This window comes from Platichthys flesus, chromosome 17 (assembly GCF_949316205.1).
Source record: "Platichthys flesus chromosome 17, fPlaFle2.1, whole genome shotgun sequence".
NCBI classification, from domain to species: Eukaryota; Metazoa; Chordata; class Actinopteri; order Pleuronectiformes; family Pleuronectidae; genus Platichthys; species Platichthys flesus.
Window position 1 is genome coordinate 16517465 of NC_084961.1, and position 24421 is coordinate 16541885.

General features: G+C 41.2%; 1 protein-coding gene across 1 annotated transcript in view; it reads left to right on the forward strand.

Annotated features, from left to right (window-relative positions):
- Positions 1-24421, forward strand: part of khdrbs3 (KH domain containing, RNA binding, signal transduction associated 3) — a 105955-nt gene that overhangs the window by 47190 nt on the left and 34344 nt on the right. The window contains exons 2-5 of the mRNA XM_062410058.1: positions 2841-2959; positions 14668-14784; positions 22245-22391; positions 23225-23364. Coding sequence (XP_062266042.1) covers positions 2841-2959; positions 14668-14784; positions 22245-22391; positions 23225-23364 — 523 coding nt within the window. The remainder of the gene's footprint in view (positions 1-2840; positions 2960-14667; positions 14785-22244; positions 22392-23224; positions 23365-24421) is intronic.

Sequence of the window (24421 nt, forward strand, 5' to 3'; positions counted from 1 at the left end):
TTAGTGTTTTTTTTTTTTTTTTTCTTTTCATTCATTCAAGGTAAAGTTGGAATAGGTGTGTTTTTAGTTTTCGGTGGAAGATGTGTATACTTTCAGATGTCCGGATGTCAATGGGGAGCTCATTCCACCATCTAGGAGCCAGGACAGTTTTACCTTGGTCCCCCTCCCACTTCCCCTTCACCCCCTGTCTGCTGTGCTTTTAGACAGTAAGGTTTTTCAGCACACACTCAGAGCATTTACAGCCGGTGGAACATGAGGAGATGATAGCAGAATTTGACAAAAGCACACCTTTAAGGAACAGCAGCCATAACAATAGACAAAGAGATCTTTACTGATGCTATTTCCCAAAGGATCAAAAAGAGAATATCAAGCTATGCACGATTCACTTGCAGCCAGAAGAGTTAATTCACCGTCGCCGATTCTCCATTGCCGCGTTCAGAGTGAGCTCTTTTACTTTGGCTGCTTATTACACCGGCTGATTGTAGAGACCCCACTGGGTTGAGTTTGCTCTTGAAATGCAAAAGAAAAATTTCGGGGCAAATCTGGAAAATTGTGCTGAGAGCTTGAGAGAGAGGATGGTTTGTAGTTGAAATGGTTTTGTTCTTAATCTCCCAACATATCAGAGCCTGAATGTTTTGAGGACAAGGCTTGGTGTAAAGGAGGAAACTCCATCTTGGCATGTTGCTAGGCAATGCATTAATATTAAAGCCCCCCCTTGGGATAAACCTAAGCTTATAGATATCTCTATCGGAGGATATGTCTTTTATCCTTGTTAAACCTCATATCAGAGGTTTTCATTACATTCTGAAATGAACGTTGCAGAGCTTTGCTGAGGAATCACAAGCACCTTTTTAGTTTCTTCTTTGCCTGGCTCATTTCTCATCTTGTGTAATTGAAAAATATGGGCATGTGGTGAATCTGGGTGTTTAAACATGTGGACATGTTTGAGTTTATCATGCTTTTACATAACAGACCTTATTTCTGCCTGAATCTAATCATCAGATCGGATTTTTAAGCACGCTTCAAAAACTGAAAAGCTGAAGCAACACAATTGCTGTGTTTTTTCCATTTAAAATCACTTTGCGTAGGAGAAGTCCATCTGTGATGGAGTTCACCCGCTGCCTTACCCTTTCCCCTGCTGGGCTTTTAGCCTGGAGTCTTTGTCGTAGCCTCCCTCCACCTCTCAGTTGCCCTCTCTGCAAAACAATTTTCCTGGCACTGAAACACAGATGTTATCCATCTGATTAAACGTGCAAGGTTAAATCTCCAAATACATCAAAGTCTACCTCTCCCAAACGAAGAAGCGCGACAGCCAATATTTTTGGTTGCCCGGAGGTGCAGGCTCCAGTGTCCTCCCCATCATTTTTTTTTTTATTAGGAACATGAAAGGGACTCTAGCACATGTCGTATCTTGCCAAGTAAATTGGTGTGTCCTCTCAAAAGGGGAAATGAAAGACGCTAAAAGAAACCTACAATTTTTTCATTTGTCAATAGAAGCAGAATTTGTAGGGGTCGCTAAGCTGACTGACAAATTGTTGAGCAAATCTGCTGACTATTATTCAACTGTCTCCCAGTTGCTGCCAGTGTGTGACGCTGACTGCTTTTAATCTGTAGTCCTCAATCCCATCGATAACTCCATGAAGTCTTCAAAGGATACTTTGTCTGTCTTTGTGCGACGCCTCCAGAGCCAAACACGTAAATTTACAGCCATGTGTCGAAGTCGTCATGATTATGAACCTTGACCTGCATTTTTGTGATATGGTGGAGCTTCCCTCTGGGAGAACTATCAAGTAAAATTGCTCCATCTTATTAAATCTAAAGATTTTCTGCTTTTGATATCTTTGGGTTTGAAGTTGTGACTTTGAATGCTTTCTGAACAGTCTAACAACCGATACAAATCATAAGATTACAAGATCAGTCAAACAATTTGGGAAATTAATCTAATTTGCCACATATTTTTTCGAGATAAGAACATTGGTACAACCTAACAAATTGGTTTGCAACGAAAAGGGTTTCCATAAACAGCTTGCTTGGTATTTAAATGTCAGAAAATATTAAAAAGAAAACACCCATCACAATGTACTAAAGCTCAAGCTGTCATATTCAGATTCCTTGTTTTGTAAGACCATGCAAGAAGCCAGAAATATTTGGTTAATCATCATAGAAGAAGCATACATATATATTCACAGTTGGCTTTACGATGGCTTAAGTGATTAATCAGATATGAAAATAGTCAATAGCTAATTAATTTTCTGTAAAATGAGTAGTTGTTTTGTTAACCTCTAATTTTATTGCTCTACCAATATAGAAATTGGAGGTGAAAGCATTATGAGCAGGGATAAACATTTGGCTTGTGATCAAAAATACAACTGCCAACACATCCAGAGTTCCCAAATTAACCTGCAATTTACAAATGACCAACAGCAATGGAGGAGGAGCAGTTTCTGGTTTGAGGGTTCGTTGCATGCTGAAACCTTCTGTTGGGCAATGGTTCACTGACTGTTGTTGCCACAGAAAGTTTTTGGTACCAATGTGGTTGTCCAGAGCCAAAACCCAAAACCTGTGATTGCTGACCTGGCAACCAGAGTTACAGCCAGAGTGCATGCACAGAAATGCAGGTGGACTGAAACAGTTGCAGCACATACATCTCCTTGTACTTGAGAGCGGACAGAAACCGGGCTACAAAAACATGGAATCCCAATTCTATTGAAAATTAAAAAACAAGTGTATTAAATGACATAAATATATGCTTTTAAATGATGATGGTGTTACAATCTGCATGTATCCACTGATTTTCATCACTAACCCATTACTTTTCTTCTTGCCTTTTTTTTTTTTAGAGATCGAAAAAATTCAGAAAGACGAGGGGAAGGAGGAGGAGAAGTTCATCGACGTTGTCATCAACAAGAACATGAAACTGGGCCAGAAAGTTTTAATACCAGTCAAGCAGTTTCCTAAAGTAAGTGCTATAGTACCACCACCAGAGACTTCTCCAAGAATGTGATGTGCACAGATAGAGAATTTTAGATGGTGTTATTTATAGATAATGAAGCCAACTACAGTTGCTCTGGTTTTGATTTCAATTCCTCACAACAGCCACTTGACAGTTTTTGTTGATGCTTCATGTTATTAGATGTAGCGTATCTGGAAGACGGCAAACAGGCGGAGTGTCGGCTGACAGAACTGGGGTAGAACTATATTAGGGAAGTTACTTCCTGTCTGAAGGATCGTCGACGCTTCTGAAATGTTGCAACTGTAAACCTCGCTCCTCCCTCAGACACACACCTCTCCATCGCTCTGACATTGGTCAAAGATGGGCTGATATCTCTGGGTTTTATGTCTACTAGGGATGGGCATTTGATTCAATTGTCTTAATCGATCGCCGGGAGTATTAATGATAGATTTTTGATTAATCATTAATATTTTTATCCTCAAATTCACTATTTATAGGCTATATTAAAATGTAGTGAAAATAGTAAACACAGCGTGTTTCCACATTGAGATCTTTATACCAAGATGAACAACTCTTGTGGCAGTTCAACGGGATCAGTTCAATGGTTACACTTGAAAATATGCGCTGCTGTACTCTCGCCCCGATGAGAGAGCAGCTTATCGCCGGAGAGAGCAGCAGCTTTCTGCTGAGAGCTAGCTGGATTTGACGGTTCTCGACCTCTCAGTCCGGTTGTTGTCACTCCTGGATCCCCTCACCCAGACCCGGGTCTGTTCTGGTTCCCTTCCCGGTAGACTGAGGGTCAGTCTGCGGACATGAACCCGAGCAGCGGAGGCTAGCTCCGGGCTTCTTCCTCCAGCTGCTAACATTCTCGCTGTGCTGCGTTCCAGGCAACTCGGATATTCCGACCTCCTGCTACATTACGAAATCCATTTTTTTCGTTGATGAAAATATGTCATCGACGAAATTCTTAATGATGAATAATCGGTCGTCGATTAATTATGCCCATCCCTAATGTCTAATGATTTGAAGTATCATCATGTGTGCAGTGAAATGTATTGCAGAGCATTCAGCTGCGGCCTCGCCGATGGTGACTGTAGCTAATTGAGTTGAGGGCAGGTCTTAGTGAAACTGTCTTGTCAAAGATGGTTTGTCCAAGAGGAACTGACACTCTGTAACACAACTGCACAACCAGTGCTAACAAATCTAAGAGAGTGAGACCTCTTAGTGCTTTGTTTCATTTCTGTCAGGAATGGCGTTTTTCTAAATGCATTTTTAATGAAATAATATTGATGACATAAGCTTACAAACCATATTTAAAATACTTGAACCAGGACTTTCTGTATTTTGAATGAGAAGTTCATCAATTTTGAGGTGTGTGAGATGAACAAGTGTTTGGTGGATACGCAAACCTTCTGCCTTCTAGTTTGACTGATCATGTTTAAGCAGGCTTCGGTTGCCCGCTGGTAAACTGTCAGAGCAAAAGAGAAGGAACACATTGACAGAAATACATTGGCTATCTGCTGTTTCATTTACCTGGAGTCATAGGCAGATAGATGTTAAACATTTGCTAAGATGTCGTCTGGACCTAAAATACCTACAGCAAGTTTCTCTGCTGATGTTTTGTGTGGAGCCTCGTCTGACCAAAGAAAGAAGTCAGTCTTTGAACAGTGCTGCATAGATTTCTGCTGTCTACACAGGAAGACACAAAATATTGTCCCTCGCCCCCATTCATAGAACGACAGCCGAAGGGCTTTGAGATAGACAATCGTGTCAGACACCTTTTGCGCAACAACCCCTCCCTTGGAATTTGGTCAATGGAAATTGATTAATAATTAAATCATTGTTTGGAGGGTACAGTAGATTTCCTCTGATACCTTGTAGATCCGTGCCTCAGCTGAGAGTGAATGTGCACCGCGGCACAGAACTTCCATGTACCGAGTCCTCGACAGTCAGCTTCGGTGTGACCTCCCTGTGAAGTCGTTTGCAGTGGCCACATTCAAGAGCACTTCAGCCTCACAAGGAGCCACGCAGCGGTTTATTGGCGCCACACACACCGTGCACGACAGGGATTTCCCACTGGGAGCGGGATGGGGAGGCTGATGCTAGAGTAAGAGGGCCACTCTTACCCGTCTCTCCAGTTTTCACCTCAGCCCTCCAGGGGGGAGGGGAGAGGAGACCTTCAGTGAGTGGATGGAGGGAGCAGGGAGCAGACGGCACAGCAGTCAGACACTGTACCAATAATACCCTCGAGGTGAATTTGGGTTTAGTTTCCTGGTGCTTTCCTCCTCAAAATCACTAGCATTTTAATGACATGCACAGTAAAATAATACAGTCAGTTTCTGGGTGTAAAAACCAACAATATACCAGATTTTATATTAGCCCACACCCAGCGTTTACTTTAACACTTCATTGTAGCTTTAGAGACCCACCGCAGAGTCGTATCAGCTCAGTGACACATCCTCACTCCAACAGACTCTTTAATTTAAAATGAGGAAAGAATGAGTACCAGGCAAAAGTGAAACAATAGTTATAATAATATTTATAACAGAGGTTATATTGGTAATAAAGATCAAATTCTAAACTATTGTTAAATAGGTGTTGGGCCTTACACCCAATGCCAAGCACCACAATAGAATCGGTCTTGAGCAAACAAACATGGTCTGATGTCACGTGCACTCTATTTCACTTTATGATTAATTTAAAGGCTGGTTAAACACCTACCTGTGTACACTCCGCTTGTTACACACAAACACACACAGAGATGATGATCTGTCATGCATGTGGTGACAGTGGTTTCTCTTCAAAGATGTGTTACCTTTACTACCTTCAAATCTGTGCTGGTCAAATCCAAATTGATATTTTTCTTTTTAAATATTCAAGTGCTAATATGATTCACCCTGAGAGCAGTAATGTCTGTAGCAAGCTGCATGCATCCAACACTTGTTGAGATAATTCCGTCAGGATCAAATTGGTAGACTGACAGATCTACCTCACTGCCAATAATAATAATAATACACATATTCCACTGTGCCTTTCTAGACACCCAAGGACATCTTACAATATAAAGTTAAATCTGTGTGCTTTTGCTGAAGCTCCAGCTAAATTGCATTGCTGGAATGTCAGACTGTTTTCTAGTTAGGCAGATGCCACATCTTTAAGATGATATAGCTGTTTGCACCGTCCTTTAGAGTGATTACTTTTTACAGTATATCGGTGATGAAAGTGGCCACAGTGACTTGTTTTTAACATGTAAAAAGTCTCATATATCAATATATATACTGCATGTTTATATTTATATACATTTACTTGGCACTAAAAGCTAACCTAACTAGCAGCATTTCAACCTGACATAAGTGACCATATGTCAGTGTAGTTATGATCTTTAGGAATCTTTGCTTGAATTCTGAGTCATTAGGTGATGACATGTAGAGCTGACATTAATTCTCCAAAAACAATCTCGATGAGCACTGATGTACTACATATGTACTGTATGCCGTGTCCTCAGGAAGCTGATCTGAGTCTCCTAGGTTCGCAGCTAAACAGATTTGCTCTGACAGCTTTGATAAGTAGAGCCACTAATACGCTGTTTAGAGCTCCAACAAGCCAGCAGAGGAAGACAAATTCAATTTGTTCTGTCTGACAGGTAGCAATGGCAAGAGTGATCGGTTTGACTTGAATGGGTTTGCTTCTGAGCTGCGAGCATCACCTTTTGGCTTCTGGCATTGAAGTGGCACAAAATTTCCAAATAGACATTTAGAGGCATGTGCAGAGAGGTTAAATCCATCCTCCACAAACTTAGCTTTTCATCAAAATGAAGCAGGTAAGAACACCACGCTGCAGGTTCCACTCTGCTGATTCCCAGTGATAGAGCTGTTCCTCTCAGGTGATTTTTTAAAACCAAACACTGATGGATTTCAAGACTTTCTAAGATGTTTAGAAGAGTGATTATGTTATAGTGTTACATGGATTAGGTCTGTTCTGTTACTTCCCCACCTTTTCTTTATCCTCACCCAACAGCTATTTATTTATAAAAAAGAGAAGAGGAGACATGATTAAAACATTTGCTATGGAATAGAAATAGTCTAATTCTGTGTCTCGCCTCAATACTCCTATTCTTACAGTTGAGTCTGTTAGTCCACACTGGCAGGTATTACAACATAACATTGTTTAAAATTTCCCTGAACGGTGACAATCTCTGTCTCTCTGTAAAATGCATATCTTGAGAACAGCTCATCTGAATGGCTTCCCACTTGGCGTGTTATATTGTTAAACACACAAGGAAGAGCAGTATCGAATCGGGTGCTTTCTTGAATCGAAATATGCTGAATACTATTAAACTTACAATAGACAGGCTCTCTGTAGCAGTGGGAGGTGGCTGGGACTCGACAGCAGCAACGACGACTGATTCTCCAGTCGGGGGTTCTGCCTGCTGAGTCTTCACAGACATTTGATTAAATAGGTGAACAGCTCTTCAGGCAGCAGTGGTGGAGCAGCTGCATGGTTCTGTGGACTGAGTCCTGCAGCAGGTCTTCATTTGCTGCAACTCAATAACTGCAGGTCACTTTTACAGTTTCAGAAATAAAACTGCAACTGGCATTATTATGGGAAATGCACTATTATTTTTCTAATTTGTGAAAAAGGGTGGTTGGTGAAGGAGGAACTATGTGTGCAAAGCAGGCGGTAAAATATCGGGGCGTTGACGTCCAGTGCATAATAGCCATGTTTGATTCAGAACATCACGACCATGTTACTACGCCAGTGAGTATACTGTGTGGACAGCATTCTACATGCAAGCATTTTAAACCATGATTTAACTGATAATAACATGATGTCAAGCCTACTCAGGAAATAAAACTATTCCACCTTTCGAACAAGCTTGTACTATTATCTGTAGAGCCGCCAAAACTGGGGGCCCTGTCTCAGAGAGCATCGTTTGGCAGACAGCACTGCAGGCCATTAGTAGGGATGTAAGGAGTCCCACTGGTTTATTTCCAGTTCAGACTGTGGCTTTTCTCTGCGCTGGGAGCGGTGATTTATCCTTCTGTTCCTGTCCTGCTGCCCTCAGCACAATCACCGCGCCGGCTCTCTGCGAGCGCACACTTTCGCCAGCCTCGCAGTAATACATTCAGCACATGATGAACAGATCTCAGAAGCCCACCCCCCTCGCCACCAGCCCCCACCATCCCCCCCAACCCAAGTTAAGTGTGATTAATCATACGTTATCTCTCTACTTGTGTCCGCTGTCTCTCCATTCATCCATTTCCTCTCTGTTTCGACAGACATCCAGGGTATGGTGCAAAAAGATCGAATCTGTTTTTTTTGTATAATTTCAGGCATTGCTTCGTTTGCGTATTTTATTTTCGCCCATTTTTCCTTGTGTGCAACTGGCAGCAAGGAGCAGCAGCAGGCAGCAACCTGTGATTAAACACATCAGCTTTTATCCTGGTGATTACAGACAGAGGCAGCACAATCCTCTCGCAAAGTTTAATGACATGAACCAGTACAGGAGCCCAGGCAGGTTTTCGTAAGCCTCATAATCCCTCGTGATAACGTAAGCATTAGCAAAAACCCCAGACGGATTTTGATATCTGATAAACAGCGGGGATTACAGTTATGTGTTCAGTAAGACTCATATATTTGGATTGTCCATATGAGGAGATGTGTGTGTGTGTGTGTGTGTGTGTGTGTGTGTGTGTGTGTGTGTTTGTGTGTGTCTCTGAGCTGATGTGTTTAAATATCAAGATTACGACTTCTGTCTGACATTTACTGGCATTAGTCGAATAAATATCAAGCAAATCCTCCTGATCTCTTGTGAAATAGTGAAGAAGATAAAATGGTCAGAAACCATTAACACTATATCATGCACATATGATTGTCTGAAGTGGATAAAAACTGTGTAAATCGAATACGTGAACAAGTTGCAAAAAGTTATACACCTACATTAAACAGCAATCTGCCCTAACATTAAAGGTCTGAAATTGATTTAAACCCCAAAATCGAACTCTATCTCCTGGAAATGATCTAACTTATATAATGTATAATGTTTCTTATTTTGTAAATAATTTATCATTTAACTTGTTTTTTTTATTTGAGGATCATATCTATGTTTTTTCTGTTTTTCTTTCGTCTAGTGCTTGATATCGGTTTTCTGTGTATGTCAAAGCTCTGCAAAGTTAAAAAGCCCAAGTTCCCCTTAAACACCCGGTCAGAAGTTTGGCCGACACTTGCAAAGTAATAAATCAAATTAACAACAGCGGAAGCCAAAATTTCCTACACACACTGGAAGCGATTAACCAATCACAGCAGTGTGGGTCAGCTGACCAATCAGAGCAGACTGGGTTTTATCGAGAGGGGCTGATTAAAGTGACAGAAGCTAAAACCAAGCTTTTTAAACTGAGGCTGAAATGAGGAGCTACAGAAATGGACAGTTTGAAGAAAGTGCTGTTTTTTCAAACAGAGCTTTTCAAGTTATAACACAAGTTAAACTCTCCGGAGTATTGAAATAATATATCTCCTCCACATATGTTGATATATTATTCCCTGTACAATATCCGCCCTTGCAATACGATACATGCTTAAATCCACTAAACCACAGTAATGTTTATAGGTACTTGATTAAAGTTAAAGAAATGTGCTGGTGTAAGCTGACCTGAGACAAGGGGTAACATCTATGCCTTAACCGGGACATCACCATGACTCCCTACCTAGAACTTGCATACAGAAATACTCTCCCGTACTTGACTGAGGAAAAAATACATCCAGGCAGCAATTACATCATCAGAACATAACTGGCCAAACAAAGTAGTATGTAAATGGACCTTAGCCCTTATCATGCCCAGCTATTGTGCTTAAGAGGCCACAAATATAACCATAACCTCACGATTAAATAAATGGGAGGGTGTTGAGGCTGTATGATGAGGCTTTGTATGATGTCCAGGACCTTCCTGATGGAAGCTCATGATGTATTTTTGGGGCATTTAAGTCATTACTAGACATTACATACACAGGAACAGACATTGTAGGCTTAAACCCTGAGCATTTAACAAATTAAATTCATATTCCAACTATATTGAACTTCTACCAGCAGCATACAACCAGATAACAGAAGCAAAACAAATGTGGCAGGAAACAATAAAATAAGAATGTTGCAAATAAACAAGATGATCAATATAAATATTTGATCACAATGCCCATGATCATTATATCTGTAATCACTATAAACTGTGTTCACTGTAATAGGATAAAAACAGCCAGCCAAATAATAGAGTTGTGTTCTTTTTTCTTTTTCAGTATGTGTGCCTTTAATTAGTTTTCATGACAGATTGATGCAATTACAAACTTGCAAACAGGTAATTAATTGGATGAATTCTCACAGTTTACAAAATCGGACATAATTACATTCTGAAATGTAAGTGACCAGTAATTAAAAGTGTGTCCTTTCAGTTGCTTCGTTTCCTCAGGTGAAACGGGCACATCAGTTATAGCTGAGGAGGAATTTGGAGTCAGACCAAGAACATTGTCACAATTTTCCCCTTCAGTAGATTCAATTTTGTTTACTGTTAACTCTTCGCTACAGACAATGTTGTAAGATTTCTTCTGGCCTCAGTTCAACAACAAGCCAGCCTCTAATTGTTTCCCTGATGAAACCCAGTCTGCAGACAGTAAATTTATGTCTGCATTACATTAAGTTTCACAGTCTGTCTCATTTTCTTGTTCCTTTAAATTTGCTCCTTTGTGTTCGCTGTCTGATGCCAATGCCAAACAAAGTGGATAATAGCTCCGGCAATAAAATGTTGAAAACAACGCAGTGGCACTTACAGTAGTTTTTGATCAGGTGGAAAAAAAACTAGCTTTTCCCCTTGTTCAAGCGTTTTTATCCCTCAGCAATGGGAAGAGCTGAGAGATCCACATAAACACATCGTGGACAGCTTGTCCCATTCTCAACCCGTCAGGAGAGACGGGTGCACAAAAGCTGTAGTAACACAGAGAGATGTCGGCTGTTTGATCTGGCTCCGCAAATCATTGTTCAGGAGACGGCACAGCTCAGTGATCAAGGCACTATCCAGGTGGAAATGATGGATGCGCAGGACATCGGTTAAACTCAGCACATTTAAAACATTTCCTGACACCCTCTATTTGCCCGGGGCTACTGTCTGCTCTGATCATCCCTTTGGAAACTTGAATACATTAAAGGCAGGTGTCGGCGTGTTGGTTGATCCTAAATAAGAGTTGATCCGGACTGGTCCAATTCAAATATTTATTGAGACGCAATGAAAGTTGAACAACATAGCTATGGACAATTATCACAGCCTTGGCTAAATCAGTTAGCAATAGGTAGTCAATAATGGCCCGAACAGAAGGGGTTTGATATAATTATAACACTAGATTTATTGTAATTGGTTTAAAATATTGGAGGAGAGTCCCTGCAAATCAATTTGGTTCTCCCTTATTGGTACACAGCTGTAGTCCCACACCTCTTGTCACGGAATCCAGGAAGTGACAAGAAGCCGTCCTCCGTCACGCTACTACCCTACGCTGCCGGTTGATAGGCAACCCTCCCTCTCATGATAGTTTGATGTTGTTTCATAAACTAGCCTTGAGTAGAACAGATTATGTTCCTGCTCCCTCGGCTGTACGCCCTGTTTGTACAGACATTCAAAACAACCTAACCAAACAATGTCAACCGGACTTTGCCCCATATGGGACAGTTCCTTCAACTACGGGAATTATGCTTAAAATCAGAAGTTAGAATTTATAACAATTAAAAGATTCATTATTAACACTATGCAGCAAGGGTCATTTATAAATCATTTGTGTGAAGGCCTTATCTGGCTCAAACTGCTCATGCCCCCCCTGCTGTCTTTAAGAGCTCAGTCAGACCCACATACCAGCTAGAATTTAAATTCCTAACACAGGTTACAGTTTGTTTGCTTAGGTTACTTAAAATTGAATTTTCCTGAAACAACAATTCATGTCGTGTTCGATAAACTGTATTTCATGTTAAGATTAAGATTAAGATGCATTTATTTATCCCAAACACTTCCACAGACATGCACAAGCACACTCATGCATGTAGGGAAATGTAACCTCTGCTTTTGACCCATCTGGTGCAGGACACACAGAGCAGTAAGCAGCCATGTACGCGCCCGGGGAGCAGACGTTGGAGAAGTAAGGTGCCTTGCTCAGGGGCACTAGACAGGGTAGGGAGAATCCTCTCGGATTTTTGGACAGATCAATCCAGGTTTGTCTTTTGTTGTCTCTCCGTGAAGTCGAACCAGAGACGAACCAGAGACCTTTTCTGCCCATAGTCCAAGTTTTTGCCACTAGACCACAGCCTCTCCCCTAGTGACTCCCCATTTTAATTAGTGTGTACATTTGAGCGGAGGTGCTGCAGCCATTTAAGGGATTTGAATGGAGATCTGGCGGCATAGAAGTCTGCACACATTTCAATGTGAAAGAGAACTCGTCTTACATATTCATCGGACCAAGGTCAGAACTTTGCAGGGGGCCACTTATTCCCATTTGCAATGACAGGGTTGGAACTAGCACAGTGGGGCATGGTATTTACTGTGAGTCAAGGGCTGAACACTGCATGCTCACATCAAGTCACAGGACTTTGCGGAACATTGTGGAACATACTGTAGCCGAGAGCTGCTGGTGTTCAGCCTGACCGGGATGAAAAGGCTACAGTCAGTTACTGCATTAGAGCGAATCACTAAAGCTCACCTCTCAAATCCCTCACCCAGGAATTGGCGGCAGCCTCCTAATAAGCACTCGCTTCCTCAACAAAAGGCAGGAGAGGTATATGTGAGGTGTGGAACACAACTGGCTGTTTTTTTACCTCCTGCCAGCTAATTGATGACCTAGATAGTTGAGGGAGACAGCTGTATAACTCACTGTTAAAGGGAAACATGGTAAGGGGGGGGAAAGGCATCGCTGTCCCTTTGTCTCTCCGACCACCTCCAGCTGCTGGTGGAATTGTGCTTCGCGCGTGTTAAGGCTGTATGACTTTGATAGGTGTCTGCTCAGTACACACTTCGACATAGTCGTGCACAACATTTGGGTTTTTACGGCTAAAAAGCAGTGACCTTGCGAAGCAATCTAAAGCCGGGGAGCCGGTGATGGACGACAACGTGCCAGATGCGGCAGAGTTCAAACTTTGCCCGAACACAATGGGATCATACTGAAATTCTGCATACATGTTTTGATATTGTAACAAATGCTTGGAATGTTTGGAACAGGAAGCAGAAAGTAAAATTATCGACAATAATCGTACATACATGAATTTTGTGTGATGGTGGAATTTGCCATTTAATATAATGTAGATGTAATGATGTTTTTATACTTTCTTACGTAATGTTGCCTAATTTGAAAAGTAATTACAGTCTGAGAGGTTAGTCTGACCAGTCTGACCCTTTGAGGTTTCTCTAGATTATAGTTGGTGATGGAGAGGGTCGTCCGCCAACTAGAACATTCGTGGCTCGATTCCAGTCTGTATTCCGAAGTGTCTTTGGGCAAGATACTGAACCCCAAATTGCCCCTGACAGCTGTGCCAACAGTAATGAATGTATGAAGGTGTGTGTGTGAAAATGACGTGTCCTGTGAAGCACTCGGTTGATAAGACTGGAAAGATCCAATGTAATCCATTTACTTTTTAAACTTTTTACCAATTGTACACAGTGAGAGCTTCTACCAAACCAAACCACCAATGCGACATCACACCTGTTGCATTGTGGGAAGTGCAACAACACTACCTTAGCTTACCAAGATATGTTTCTTATTATTATTTGTGTGTTAATAACATGGATTTCCATGGCATCCCCAAAGTCCTGAGCAATGATTAGTATTCAACTTTGCACAGAAGAGTACAACTTGCTCTCACAAATCAACATCTGGTCTGTACAAAATATGTCGAATATCTCGTGCTCACAAGGTGTTAGACTTGTTTGCCCGTGATAATATAGTGTGGACTCAAAATATGGATCTTGAACAAACATCTACCTTTTCGACCCTAGACTTCTCTATTCTATGCTCCTCAAGGGCATAATTGACAGCTGGGGATGGAGAGGACATGTCCCGCCCTCCTTTCAAAATCCAGGTTCCTACTACACTTTAATCGTTCTTTGTTTCCAGCTGCCAAAAAGCAGGCGAATCCTGTGAGTTTATCAAGTCTCTCTGTTTAAGCTTCAAGACCAGCATCCAGATTTTTCATATATTAGTATTGGTGGAGGTTGTTGGTGAAGCTTAAGAGTCCCAGCACTGCTATAGGCTATAAAAAGTGCCATATTCTTTGATGTATTTAGCGTAGAATATGTGTTGTATATTGTTTTGCATATGACATCTTCCTTTACAGCAGGGGTCAGTAACCTTAGGCAATTTCTTATTAAAGTGTTTTACTTGTTATACAGCTATCAAATCTATGAAGGGAACATAATTCATTTTCAAAGACTTAATTGTGTTCATACTTTATGTCAATCATGCAGAATTAAACTTTAACCCATGGAAGGCTGACACATGTGAACCTGTGATAAACGATACTCAGAAATGCTTTCACATTGATTCTGTCTTAACATGGGCCAGAAAAAACTGCTCATATGTTTTTCATTAGCTTCAGTCACTGTTTGACTCGTGTCCGATTGACATGAGCGATGTCTTTGCTCTGTATCTCAAACGCACACATCCTGAATGATCGGCGCTCTCGCTCTCTGTTGCAGTTTAACTTTGTCGGCAAACTCCTCGGGCCACGCGGGAACTCGTTAAAGAGGCTACAGGAGGACACCCTCACGAAGATGTCAATTCTCGGAAAAGGATCCATGAGAGACAAAGAGAAGGTAACACTCTAGCCCCCTTTTTCCTTTTTTTGTATTTCTTGCTTTAATCCTTCTCGCCTCGCTCCTTCCACTCTTTTACCTCCACATCATTTTATCTCGGTCTGCTGCTCTAAGTCTTTCACATGGTTTGAAGTCAAGGTGGACTGCACATGGCTTTGAAGTATAGGAAGAGAAACAGTTTTATGTACGATCCAACTCAAATTGGAACTTTCTGACAAACCAAATGCATTGACACAGGACGACTCTTCTCCTCTTGTTTCAGTTTCCCTCAGTGTTCCAAATTAGTTGTATTTTTACGGGATCAAATTAACAAACGTTAAGAGTCACACTGTTAATGAAGTTGAGTCAAATTTATGACTAGAATTAGGGGTGTTTTGATTATTTTCACAATCAATTATATAAAAAAATGTTGGTGGATAAAACGTTTAAAGTTGTAAAAGCTCCCAAGAGGCCAATGTGATAATTATCTTGTGTTTCTCTGACTTACAATATGCAAAATATTCACTGAAATGTCATTAAAGATTTAGAGCCCAAGAAAAATATTCACCTTTAAGAAACTGGAACTGGTGATTTTTCTCTATTTTGGCCTAAATCCAAATTAAGTGTTGCTGATTCATTTTATCTCAGTCAACATACTGGTTTTCGTGTTTTCAACTCCACAGAGATACATTTCCTTATCCACTCTCTGTTTGAATTAAACAACATTTTCTGAAATGGTCTAATAGAGGAAATGTGTGATCAACTGCAGCTTGTTTGAAATGTAGTCAGTTAATTAAACAGAGACTTTAAAACTTTTAATTGAGTTCTACGTACTTGCTTCAATTACATTACATATTACTGCTTTATACCACTGCCTGGAAGAAAAGAAAAACAGCTACAACAAAGGGTTTATATGCATGTCTCATATTTAATCAGATGGGAGCTGATCACTTCCTGAAGCACGGACTATATTTGACTGACAGCTCTCGGGTCACATGGACTCTGCACTGATTTGAAAAACAGCCTCATCTTAAAAAACAAATTTCAGAGGTTTATGTAAATGTGAACGATGGTGAGGTTTGCCAAAGACGGCTGACATCTTTCAGAGCCTGCTCTCAATCGCTCTCTCTCGCTCTCTCAAAGGAAGAAAACAGAGTACGATCAGCTGAACAAGACAAAACTGTACTGTAAAACAAATCTGATAGAAAACCACTTAAAAGATCTAAATTTATTCATGGGGTTTTGAGCTTAGTATCTTATTTCACCTTAATTAATCCATTAGATTGAAGATAATGAATATCAATCATTTATAATCAAATTATTAATAACAATTATAACAGTTCACTCAAGATTATTTATTTATATTAACATAAGCCAACAATATTCAAGCAGTGCTTTAATGTAATCAACCACTAAAAGAGATAATTTCGTTTGTCAGGGCTGCCTAAATATTTTTTTGTTAAAATAACATGATTAAACACTGAGGTTATTTTAAATTAGAAATAGGCATTGTTTTCAATGGAGTCTGAAAGAGGTTTCATGATTTGTGCAGCCGATACTGTAGTTGTGGTTTTGGTCCAAGAAAAAATGGATTTAATGAAAAAGCATTTAATGGAAATCCACTTAAATGACTTCCATCATCCATAATCATATTGTCACATAAAGAGAGGATATAAAAGGCTCTAACAGTGACTTGATTGGACAGTGGACTGGCTAACTGGGAATAAATCGACTTCACTTAGCTCATCTCCCTCTCTCTGTTCGTCGGATGTGATTTGTTGGTGGCGATAATTTTCTCCATCACGCAGCACATTCTTTTTGATTACTGTGATCAATACTCTTTGATGGTCGACTCCTGGAGAAAAAAAAATAAAAGATCCGAATAGAGATGTGCTGACCTCGGCAGCCCTCACCTGTCTGCACAAGCCCACTGCGGGATTTATGAGTGACAGCCGTCCCTGCGCAGAGCTGCCTCCTCTAGTAAAGGAGGAGAGAGGGACACACCCTCGCTACAAATCTGCTGCTTTATCTTCGGCTGGTTGCTGACTTTCTGTCTGCAGCTGCGCAGCATGTGTCATTGTACTGTTCGCCGATTAACATTCATGGTGTAGGTCGGCCCGCCGGGCCCCTGCAGAGCAAAAAGACAGGTCAACTTTTACCAAAAGGCTTTTTTCCAGTCAACAACAAAGCTGTTGTTTTTCAGAAGCACAGAGTGAGGCTCTGTCGCCTTAAACAACATGTCCCTACATATTTTGAAATACACATACTGTACTTTGCTTCTGGGGGGCACCTGACTGAAAGGACAGGACTGATGTACAGTTTTTATCCTGGCATAGACAGAAACAAACAGTAGAACAGATCAAGGATGAAACGGTATAGCCTTCAGTACCTTCCTTTTACAAGCTCTTATGTTTGGTGGAGACGCTACAAAGAGCCGAGATAATTGCTCAAATATTTGCTGCCGCAGTGACCTGGATCTTGACGAGAATGTTAGTGTAGGGAGGTTGAAAGGCACAGAGCTGTCGGAGCCCCCCCCCCCCCCCCCCCCGCCTGGTTATGGCACCTCAGTTGTCCTGCTGCTTTCAGAGCGGGAAGATGTAAAGGAGTCTGCGCTCCACACCCCCACCCTCTCCTCCTCGTTAGCACCTTGATTAACTCATCCATTTGGCTCCCTGGGACTTGTGCTCTCTGCTTTAATTTTCCTGATGGACAAAACAATCAACCCCATTTTCTTTGTGTTTCTTATGGTCGAGCGGAGTCCTACCTTCAGTGTCTGTGACCACTGGTCTGAACTGCATGTGTCTGAACTGTCCTCCAATCAGAAGAAACTGTGTGTGCTCCTTATAGATACATTTGTAGTGGGTGGTGCTGTAATTGAAATCACATTACGAAGGAAATTAATTACAGGAGATAGAGGTCAAACAGAGAGGACAAATAAAACCAAATATATGGAACTTGAATTAAGAAAATAAACTTAATTAATATTTTCTCTGCATTTTTTATTCTGTGTGATAAATGTATACTGTTGGCACATATCTTCAAGTATAAATGCAGATTCTAATACATCTGTGATAGGCTCATATTTGTCGATATTATTGGACAATGGGATGAATCGGTTTGGATCTAATTATTATCGTTAATGTTTCGTTATCATTCTCATATTGTCATTGTCTACTTGTTGATCTTTGTTTTCTGCTCTGTCCCTCTATCTTTGACCAACTCAGCCACTATGAGGGAGAAAGCCTTTTATAGAGAATTTTTCTTGTCTTGTGGATTTAACACTCTTGTACAATACACTTTATTGATTGAATCAATTTTTGTTTGCAGTCTTGCATAGTCCTCAGGAAAAAAACCCATCATGTGACACACAGGAAGTGATACATTCAACATTTCTGATTTATGTGAAATTAATATTTTAACTGGGAAACCAGCCGCAGCCACGCTCAACAATGGATTAAAAAATGTCTGAGAGTGGACCCTGGTAGCAGCTCTGTGAGGCTGCACCTGAGCACAGTGGGGCTTTGAGCTACATGCTGAGCCCAGCATGTTCAACATATTCACTGTGACAATGTTAGCATGCTGCAGTGTAGCAGGTTGTTTCCCCCATGCTCACTATCAAGTTTAGCAGGACTCAGACTTGGTCATAAATACTGGATAAATCCCAAGTTTGACCTGATGACATGGATAAACAAAAGCATTAAAACCCACCTGTGAATATGTAAACCAACATTCATGGCAATTCATCCCATGGTTGTGAAGAACTTATAAAGATGAATCAAATCAAATGTAAAACAGTGCTACAACAACTGAATATGTTGGATATTTGTGTGTGAAGTTAAGAGCACTGATTGGTCAGTAGATCTCAGGGATCAGGAGGTAAAATAGATCAAATCATCTTTAACTCGGTGCAGGGGAGACTCTGTTTGTTTTCGGATGAGGATTCTGCTGTAAGACAGATACAAGACCATTGATATAACCTTGTTAAAGAGGAAATCTAGTCTTTGTATTTAGAAGCCACTTTGACTTTCAGAAGTGTAGATGACCAGGGCTGATAGAGCTGAGGGGCACTGTCATTCAGACAGAATAATAGAAAATTAGCTCAGTTTTCCAGCGTCTGTCCTTAAATATTTAATTTGAATGTGGATATTTTGAGAGCTGACATCATCCGTTACCTCTATAAGCTCCGTGTGCAGGAGCCCCTGCGTCCAGAGCGCCGTGGCCTTTGTTTCCCGGGTGAACAGCTCTTCATAAGCAGATGTACTGTGAAAACAAACATTTAAACCAGAGGAAGATGCTGGCAATAGATATGACAAACAGACAGCTGTAATCTCCTGCTGTGGGCTGCTTAGCTGCTGTAGCACTGAGTTGGATGATGAATGCTTCTTATCGGCGCTGGGCGAGGGGCCCGCCATGTTACAAAACTGCTTTAATACCTATCTGTAATATGTACCTGATATCACATGCGAACGATGTGGACACACATACAGATTGTTTTCATATCAATGATATATCTACTCTGTACATCGCTGACACCTAAACAAGTAAGATGGATCGTGTAGATGGAGCAGTACTTTGGAAAGTCCTGACAGATGACAGATGCTAACAATACACACGGCTGTTTTTTTTTTCAGCTCATGAGTTAAAGGGCAAGATAATGACTGTTTTTCCTTTCCTAGTTTTCCAGGCAAATATACTAAAAAACACATGAAAGGGAGGAAGCGAGACGGATCTGCATGATGTTGTCTCTTTCCAACACCCTACTTACCCTCGCTGTTCTTCACCGTCAGTGCTGGTGCTATGTGCAAAGGAGCCCTCTGCTCGTAAAGCGCAGATTTATGGGGTGAATTAACATATCATTAACATACCACAGGCACTCTTAAAAGAAGGTTATTTATAATTAGGTGACATCAGAGACACTGAGTTGCATGGCGGTGGAGAGGGAGAAGGGGGGTGAGGATGTTGCTGCCATTGGAAAGGCCCAGGAGAAGACTTTTTTTGGGGAAAAGGAGAAACTGGGACGCTAAACCTGTTGTTTCCTTCTTGCAGTTTGGTGGGAGACATATGGGTTTTTTTCTGTCCTATTTCCTGCCATCAATATCATTATACTGGCCTGCTTCTGTCAGGCCTGATCGGCCCCTCACTGTTTACATGGTATACTTTACAGTTTCTGTCAAAATGAACTGTGCATCAGAAGGCAGAGGTTACACCTGCTCCACTTTCAGCAGTATGAATGGAACAAATTCTTCTTTTTAGTCATTCAGGTCTATCTGCACCTGCTTAAAGGAACAGTGTGTAGGACTAAGTAACATGTAGAGGTGCAGATGCAGATTGCAATCAACTCAACACACCTCCCTTTCCAAGTGTGTGGCGGAGCCAGAGAGTGTAATGTAACATGAAAGGCCCTCTCTTGAGCCACTGCTCGCTTTGTCCTTTATGGGCCACTTGAAACATGGTGGTGCAACATGGAGGACTCTACGGAAGAGGACCTGCTGTTAGTGTAGATATAAGAAGTTACAGATACAGATGTGCAACAGTTCTTAGTGTCAGGTGACTATACACATACATTTCAATTAGTGTATATTTCATACAACCACATGATGCAGCTGCACCCAACACAGCGGTCCCTTAAAAGCTCAAATCTGTGAATGTCCTTAAGTCGATGCTTTCTGTGATGGTCACAGGATTTTGAATTGGTGTCGGAACACGGCTCCAGAAAATATGTTATATTCTTAAATGATTAATTGAGTTACTGTTGGCTCTATGTTGTTGGATTTGATGACATGTCTGACCCAACTAGCTATGTGTTGCAGTTTTTTTATGATACTTTTAACATACAGAGCAAAAGTGAAACATCATAACTGCAGGGTTGCTGGGTTCCGTTAGTCCCCCTCACTGGTATGAGTTTCTCAGTAGCCATGAGAGGCAATATGTATGACCGTTGAATTATGAATCATCACAATTTTGATGAAGTCTGATAATCAATTTGACATGCGGCCGACTTCTGTGATATTAAAAAATACATTGAATACGATTAAATGTTTAGTCCTGAAATTTGGTGAAGACATTCTTGTTCTCCTCACAACGAATTTTACTCAAAACCTCAATGTGTTCATTTATTTATTTATAGACCTGAGGGGATTTCTATTAGCCGTATAGCTACAATGCAAGTGTGCTAGTGTTGGCCCACTAACACACTAAAGATGGTGACATCCCTAAAAAGTAGCTGAACATTGCAAAAAAAAATAGGAAACGCTCTATTTTGGTTGAAACTGATCCAATAATATTTGCCTAGAAAGGCCCCATACCGGTTGACAGGTGAAGATCTCTAAAATAAAGTTAACCGCAGCAGCTACTAGGCAGCAATATAGGTGGCAAAGCAAATCACTCAGGCTTAAGTCCCTCAGTGCAACATGATCTCCTCTTACTGGAACAGTGTGTCCACGATTTGAATCCACTTTGGTAAGATTACAGAGCCAAGGAGGTTACGTTTCATATTGTCATGTCTGTCTGAATGTAAGTTAGCGGTATTACGAATGGGTCACCATGACACTCTGTGGAATGATTTGTTATGGGTCAAGAAAGAACCCTTTTTTGTTTTGTGCAGAGGGCAGATCCAGGATTAGGATTTTTTTTATTACTACCTTTAACATTGTGAGATAGTATGTTAAACAACGTTTCCCTCTATAAATAATTCATTATTGTTAATGATTTTTAAGAGAGTGAGCAGTTTGGTGCAGATCCAAATAAAAATCGGAATCTAGTGAATTTCAATGTGTTTTCATGTTGAGCCTTGGTGGTGGTATACTGGTATAATGATTGCCCTTCTGGCCTATTGATGAAACTGACAACTCTTATTTTGTTAATTATGTCTGAATGGTATGACTTCCCATTGCACTTAGACAGATAATGGACCATGCAGCAAATGTCTTGCCTTTTTTAAATATTGTTTACTCTCCAATAACTTCTGAGACAAACACATTGTACAGAGTGAACAAAATATAAACTTAATAAAACATCCCTGAATTTCCTTTAACGAGCCAATGCTAGATTCAAAACATGTAAATCTCCTGTACCATGAAATATAATCTTGTCTTTCCAGAGTAGCTGCATTATAAATATGAGAAACAGTGCAACAAAGAGAGCAGATATTATGATGAAGTGCACGAGAGCTCGTTGTTCGTCTGTACATTTGTTATGAAGACAGGCAGCTGTGTGAGGACAGAGGCAATCGGTTACATTGACACCTGCAGCTGGAAAGATTGCCGGGATTTCCTGTGCGCAGGAATACGAATTTACAACAACCCACACAAACATTTTCAGTTTGTCTTTTCGTAGAACGGAAGCATCAAACCTCATTATGTTACCATTATGGATACGATTTCTGCAATAAATCGTTTGCATGAAGTAAAGAAAAAGACGAATATCATGGACTGTGACAGCTAACTCACAAGTATAACTTTTTTCTTCTCTTATTCTATCAGGAAGAGGAGCTACGGCAGAGCGGCGAGGCCAAATATCACCACCTGAATGAAGACCTGCACGTTCTCATCGAGGTGTTCGCCCCGCCGGCTGAGGCCTACGCCAGGATGGGTCACGCTCTGGAGGAGATCAAGAAGTTTCTCATACCAGTGCGTTCCCTTGTCTCTCCACACACACAAACACACACACACACACACACACACAGCAATTCTAGGTTGTCCGTCTTCCTCCTCCTGAAACTCTTTGCTTTGCTGCTGCTCTTTGGCCCAGGCCAACCCATTCTCAGCCTGTTCACAGTGAATCCAGAGAGAAACAGAGAGAAACAGAAGAGACAGCCTGCTCTTTTACTCACTCTCTGTCTGCAACTTGCACTGGAATTCTGACGGTGTGTGTATCTGAGTGTGTATGTGTGTTGGGTTAAAAACCGTGGATATAACACAAAATAAAAAGAGCACAGGAGGGGATTTTGTCCTGTATTGGCCAAACCCTGGTTGGCAGCGACAGGCAGCTTGGAGCTTATTTACTCTTCCTCCATTCATTATGGATGATCTCTCCAACGCTCAGAGCTATGACGACTTACATCTCATCATAAATTATCTATCCCCCGGCAACGCCCCCACTCCATGTCACCTCTTCTCACCGTTGCCGTAAAACCTATTTATCGATAGACAGATGACAATCATATCAATCGTTTTAACCTATTTCCATGTTAATTATCTATGTATCGAAATTTAGTGGGGGGCAAAATAACAACGGTGTAGGAAGATAAAGGCAAATCGGATCCTGAAGATTTATCAGCGGGAGATCTGAAATGTTTAGCGGCCTCAGGAACAGCGGTCACGGCAGTACTGTAAAGTACATTAATTAGATACTCCCGGGGCTGTAGCCTTGGAGATGAAGTACGTAATTTCATATGGAGTAACTGCTGCCCATGTGTTAGTGTGTGTGTGTGTGTGTGAACATGTTGCCTCTCTGTGTGCAGGATTACAATGATGAGATCAGACAGGCCCAGCTGCAGGAGCTCACGTACCTGAATGGTGGCTCGGAGGATGCCAAGGTGCCAGCGGTGAGGGGCAAGTCAGCCGTCCGCGGAAGAGGGACACCTGTTCCGGGACCTCCCAGGTAATCTGCGTCCATGTATGTGTGTTTGTGTGGACGTATATGCAAGTCTTGGGCACACACTTTGGTGCAGCTGGGGACAGTGTATTATTTACAGTAAGGCAGCTACAGGGCAGGCAGTGTTTTTTTGCTCGGTAAATGGATGTGTACGGTGTCCTGTTGCAATTCCAGAGTTAATGGTGTCATTTAGAGTTAGAGCACATTTACGAGTGCCTGTGTCTGCTACAATAATACGAGTGATAAATTCTTCTCCCTTCTGCTGTTTTTATAATAAAACACACTCTTGTCACATTAAAGTTTACTATGTTTTTTAGGTTTTATTTCTTGATAGAGACCTTCCAATTTTTCTCTCTCTGTATGCCTATGAGTCTGGTTTTCGGTTCAAATGACTAAACAATTTGGGCCAGATTTACTAAATGTGTCAACGCAAATATTGGCAGCGGTTGTAATGTGTTGGCTCCAGCTTTACGAAGGCAGCAGCTCATTACACAGTCAGCTCCCATGCTGGTCCTGGGACAGCACTGCAGGAACGCAGCTCACAGGCGCAGGTCAGAGTGTGGAATGTGATACCTGCTAGTTTGCCAGGTTTAGAAAAAAATAAAGATAACGTTGGGGTCTTGGTTCCACAACATTTACTTTGTTAAACTCCAAAGGCAAATCAATTATATAATCCTGACAAAATTATAAAATGACAATCTCTATGACTTTGTTAGTGATTAAATAAAGAGATGGAATTAGATGCAAATAAATATGAATGGTGAAGGCATGGCCGAAGCTCCAGCCCTGAGTGTGCAGCAGGTGGAGAAACAGAAGGTGTACCATAACAGTACTGAGTTGAACACTTTCAGATGCATCCTGTAGGATTTCATAACAAAGTCATTGGGCACATTCACATGTTCCTTTTTTGGTCTGGACCTTCAGACTCTCTTGGTTCTTTAATATGAACAAAAATATTAAGGGTGAAACGTTTCTAGGACCATACCACAGACCTAATGGATCAACATGTAGTCTTGACTAAAAGAGGCAGTCTCGATTTAGATTACATGAACACTGATTCAGT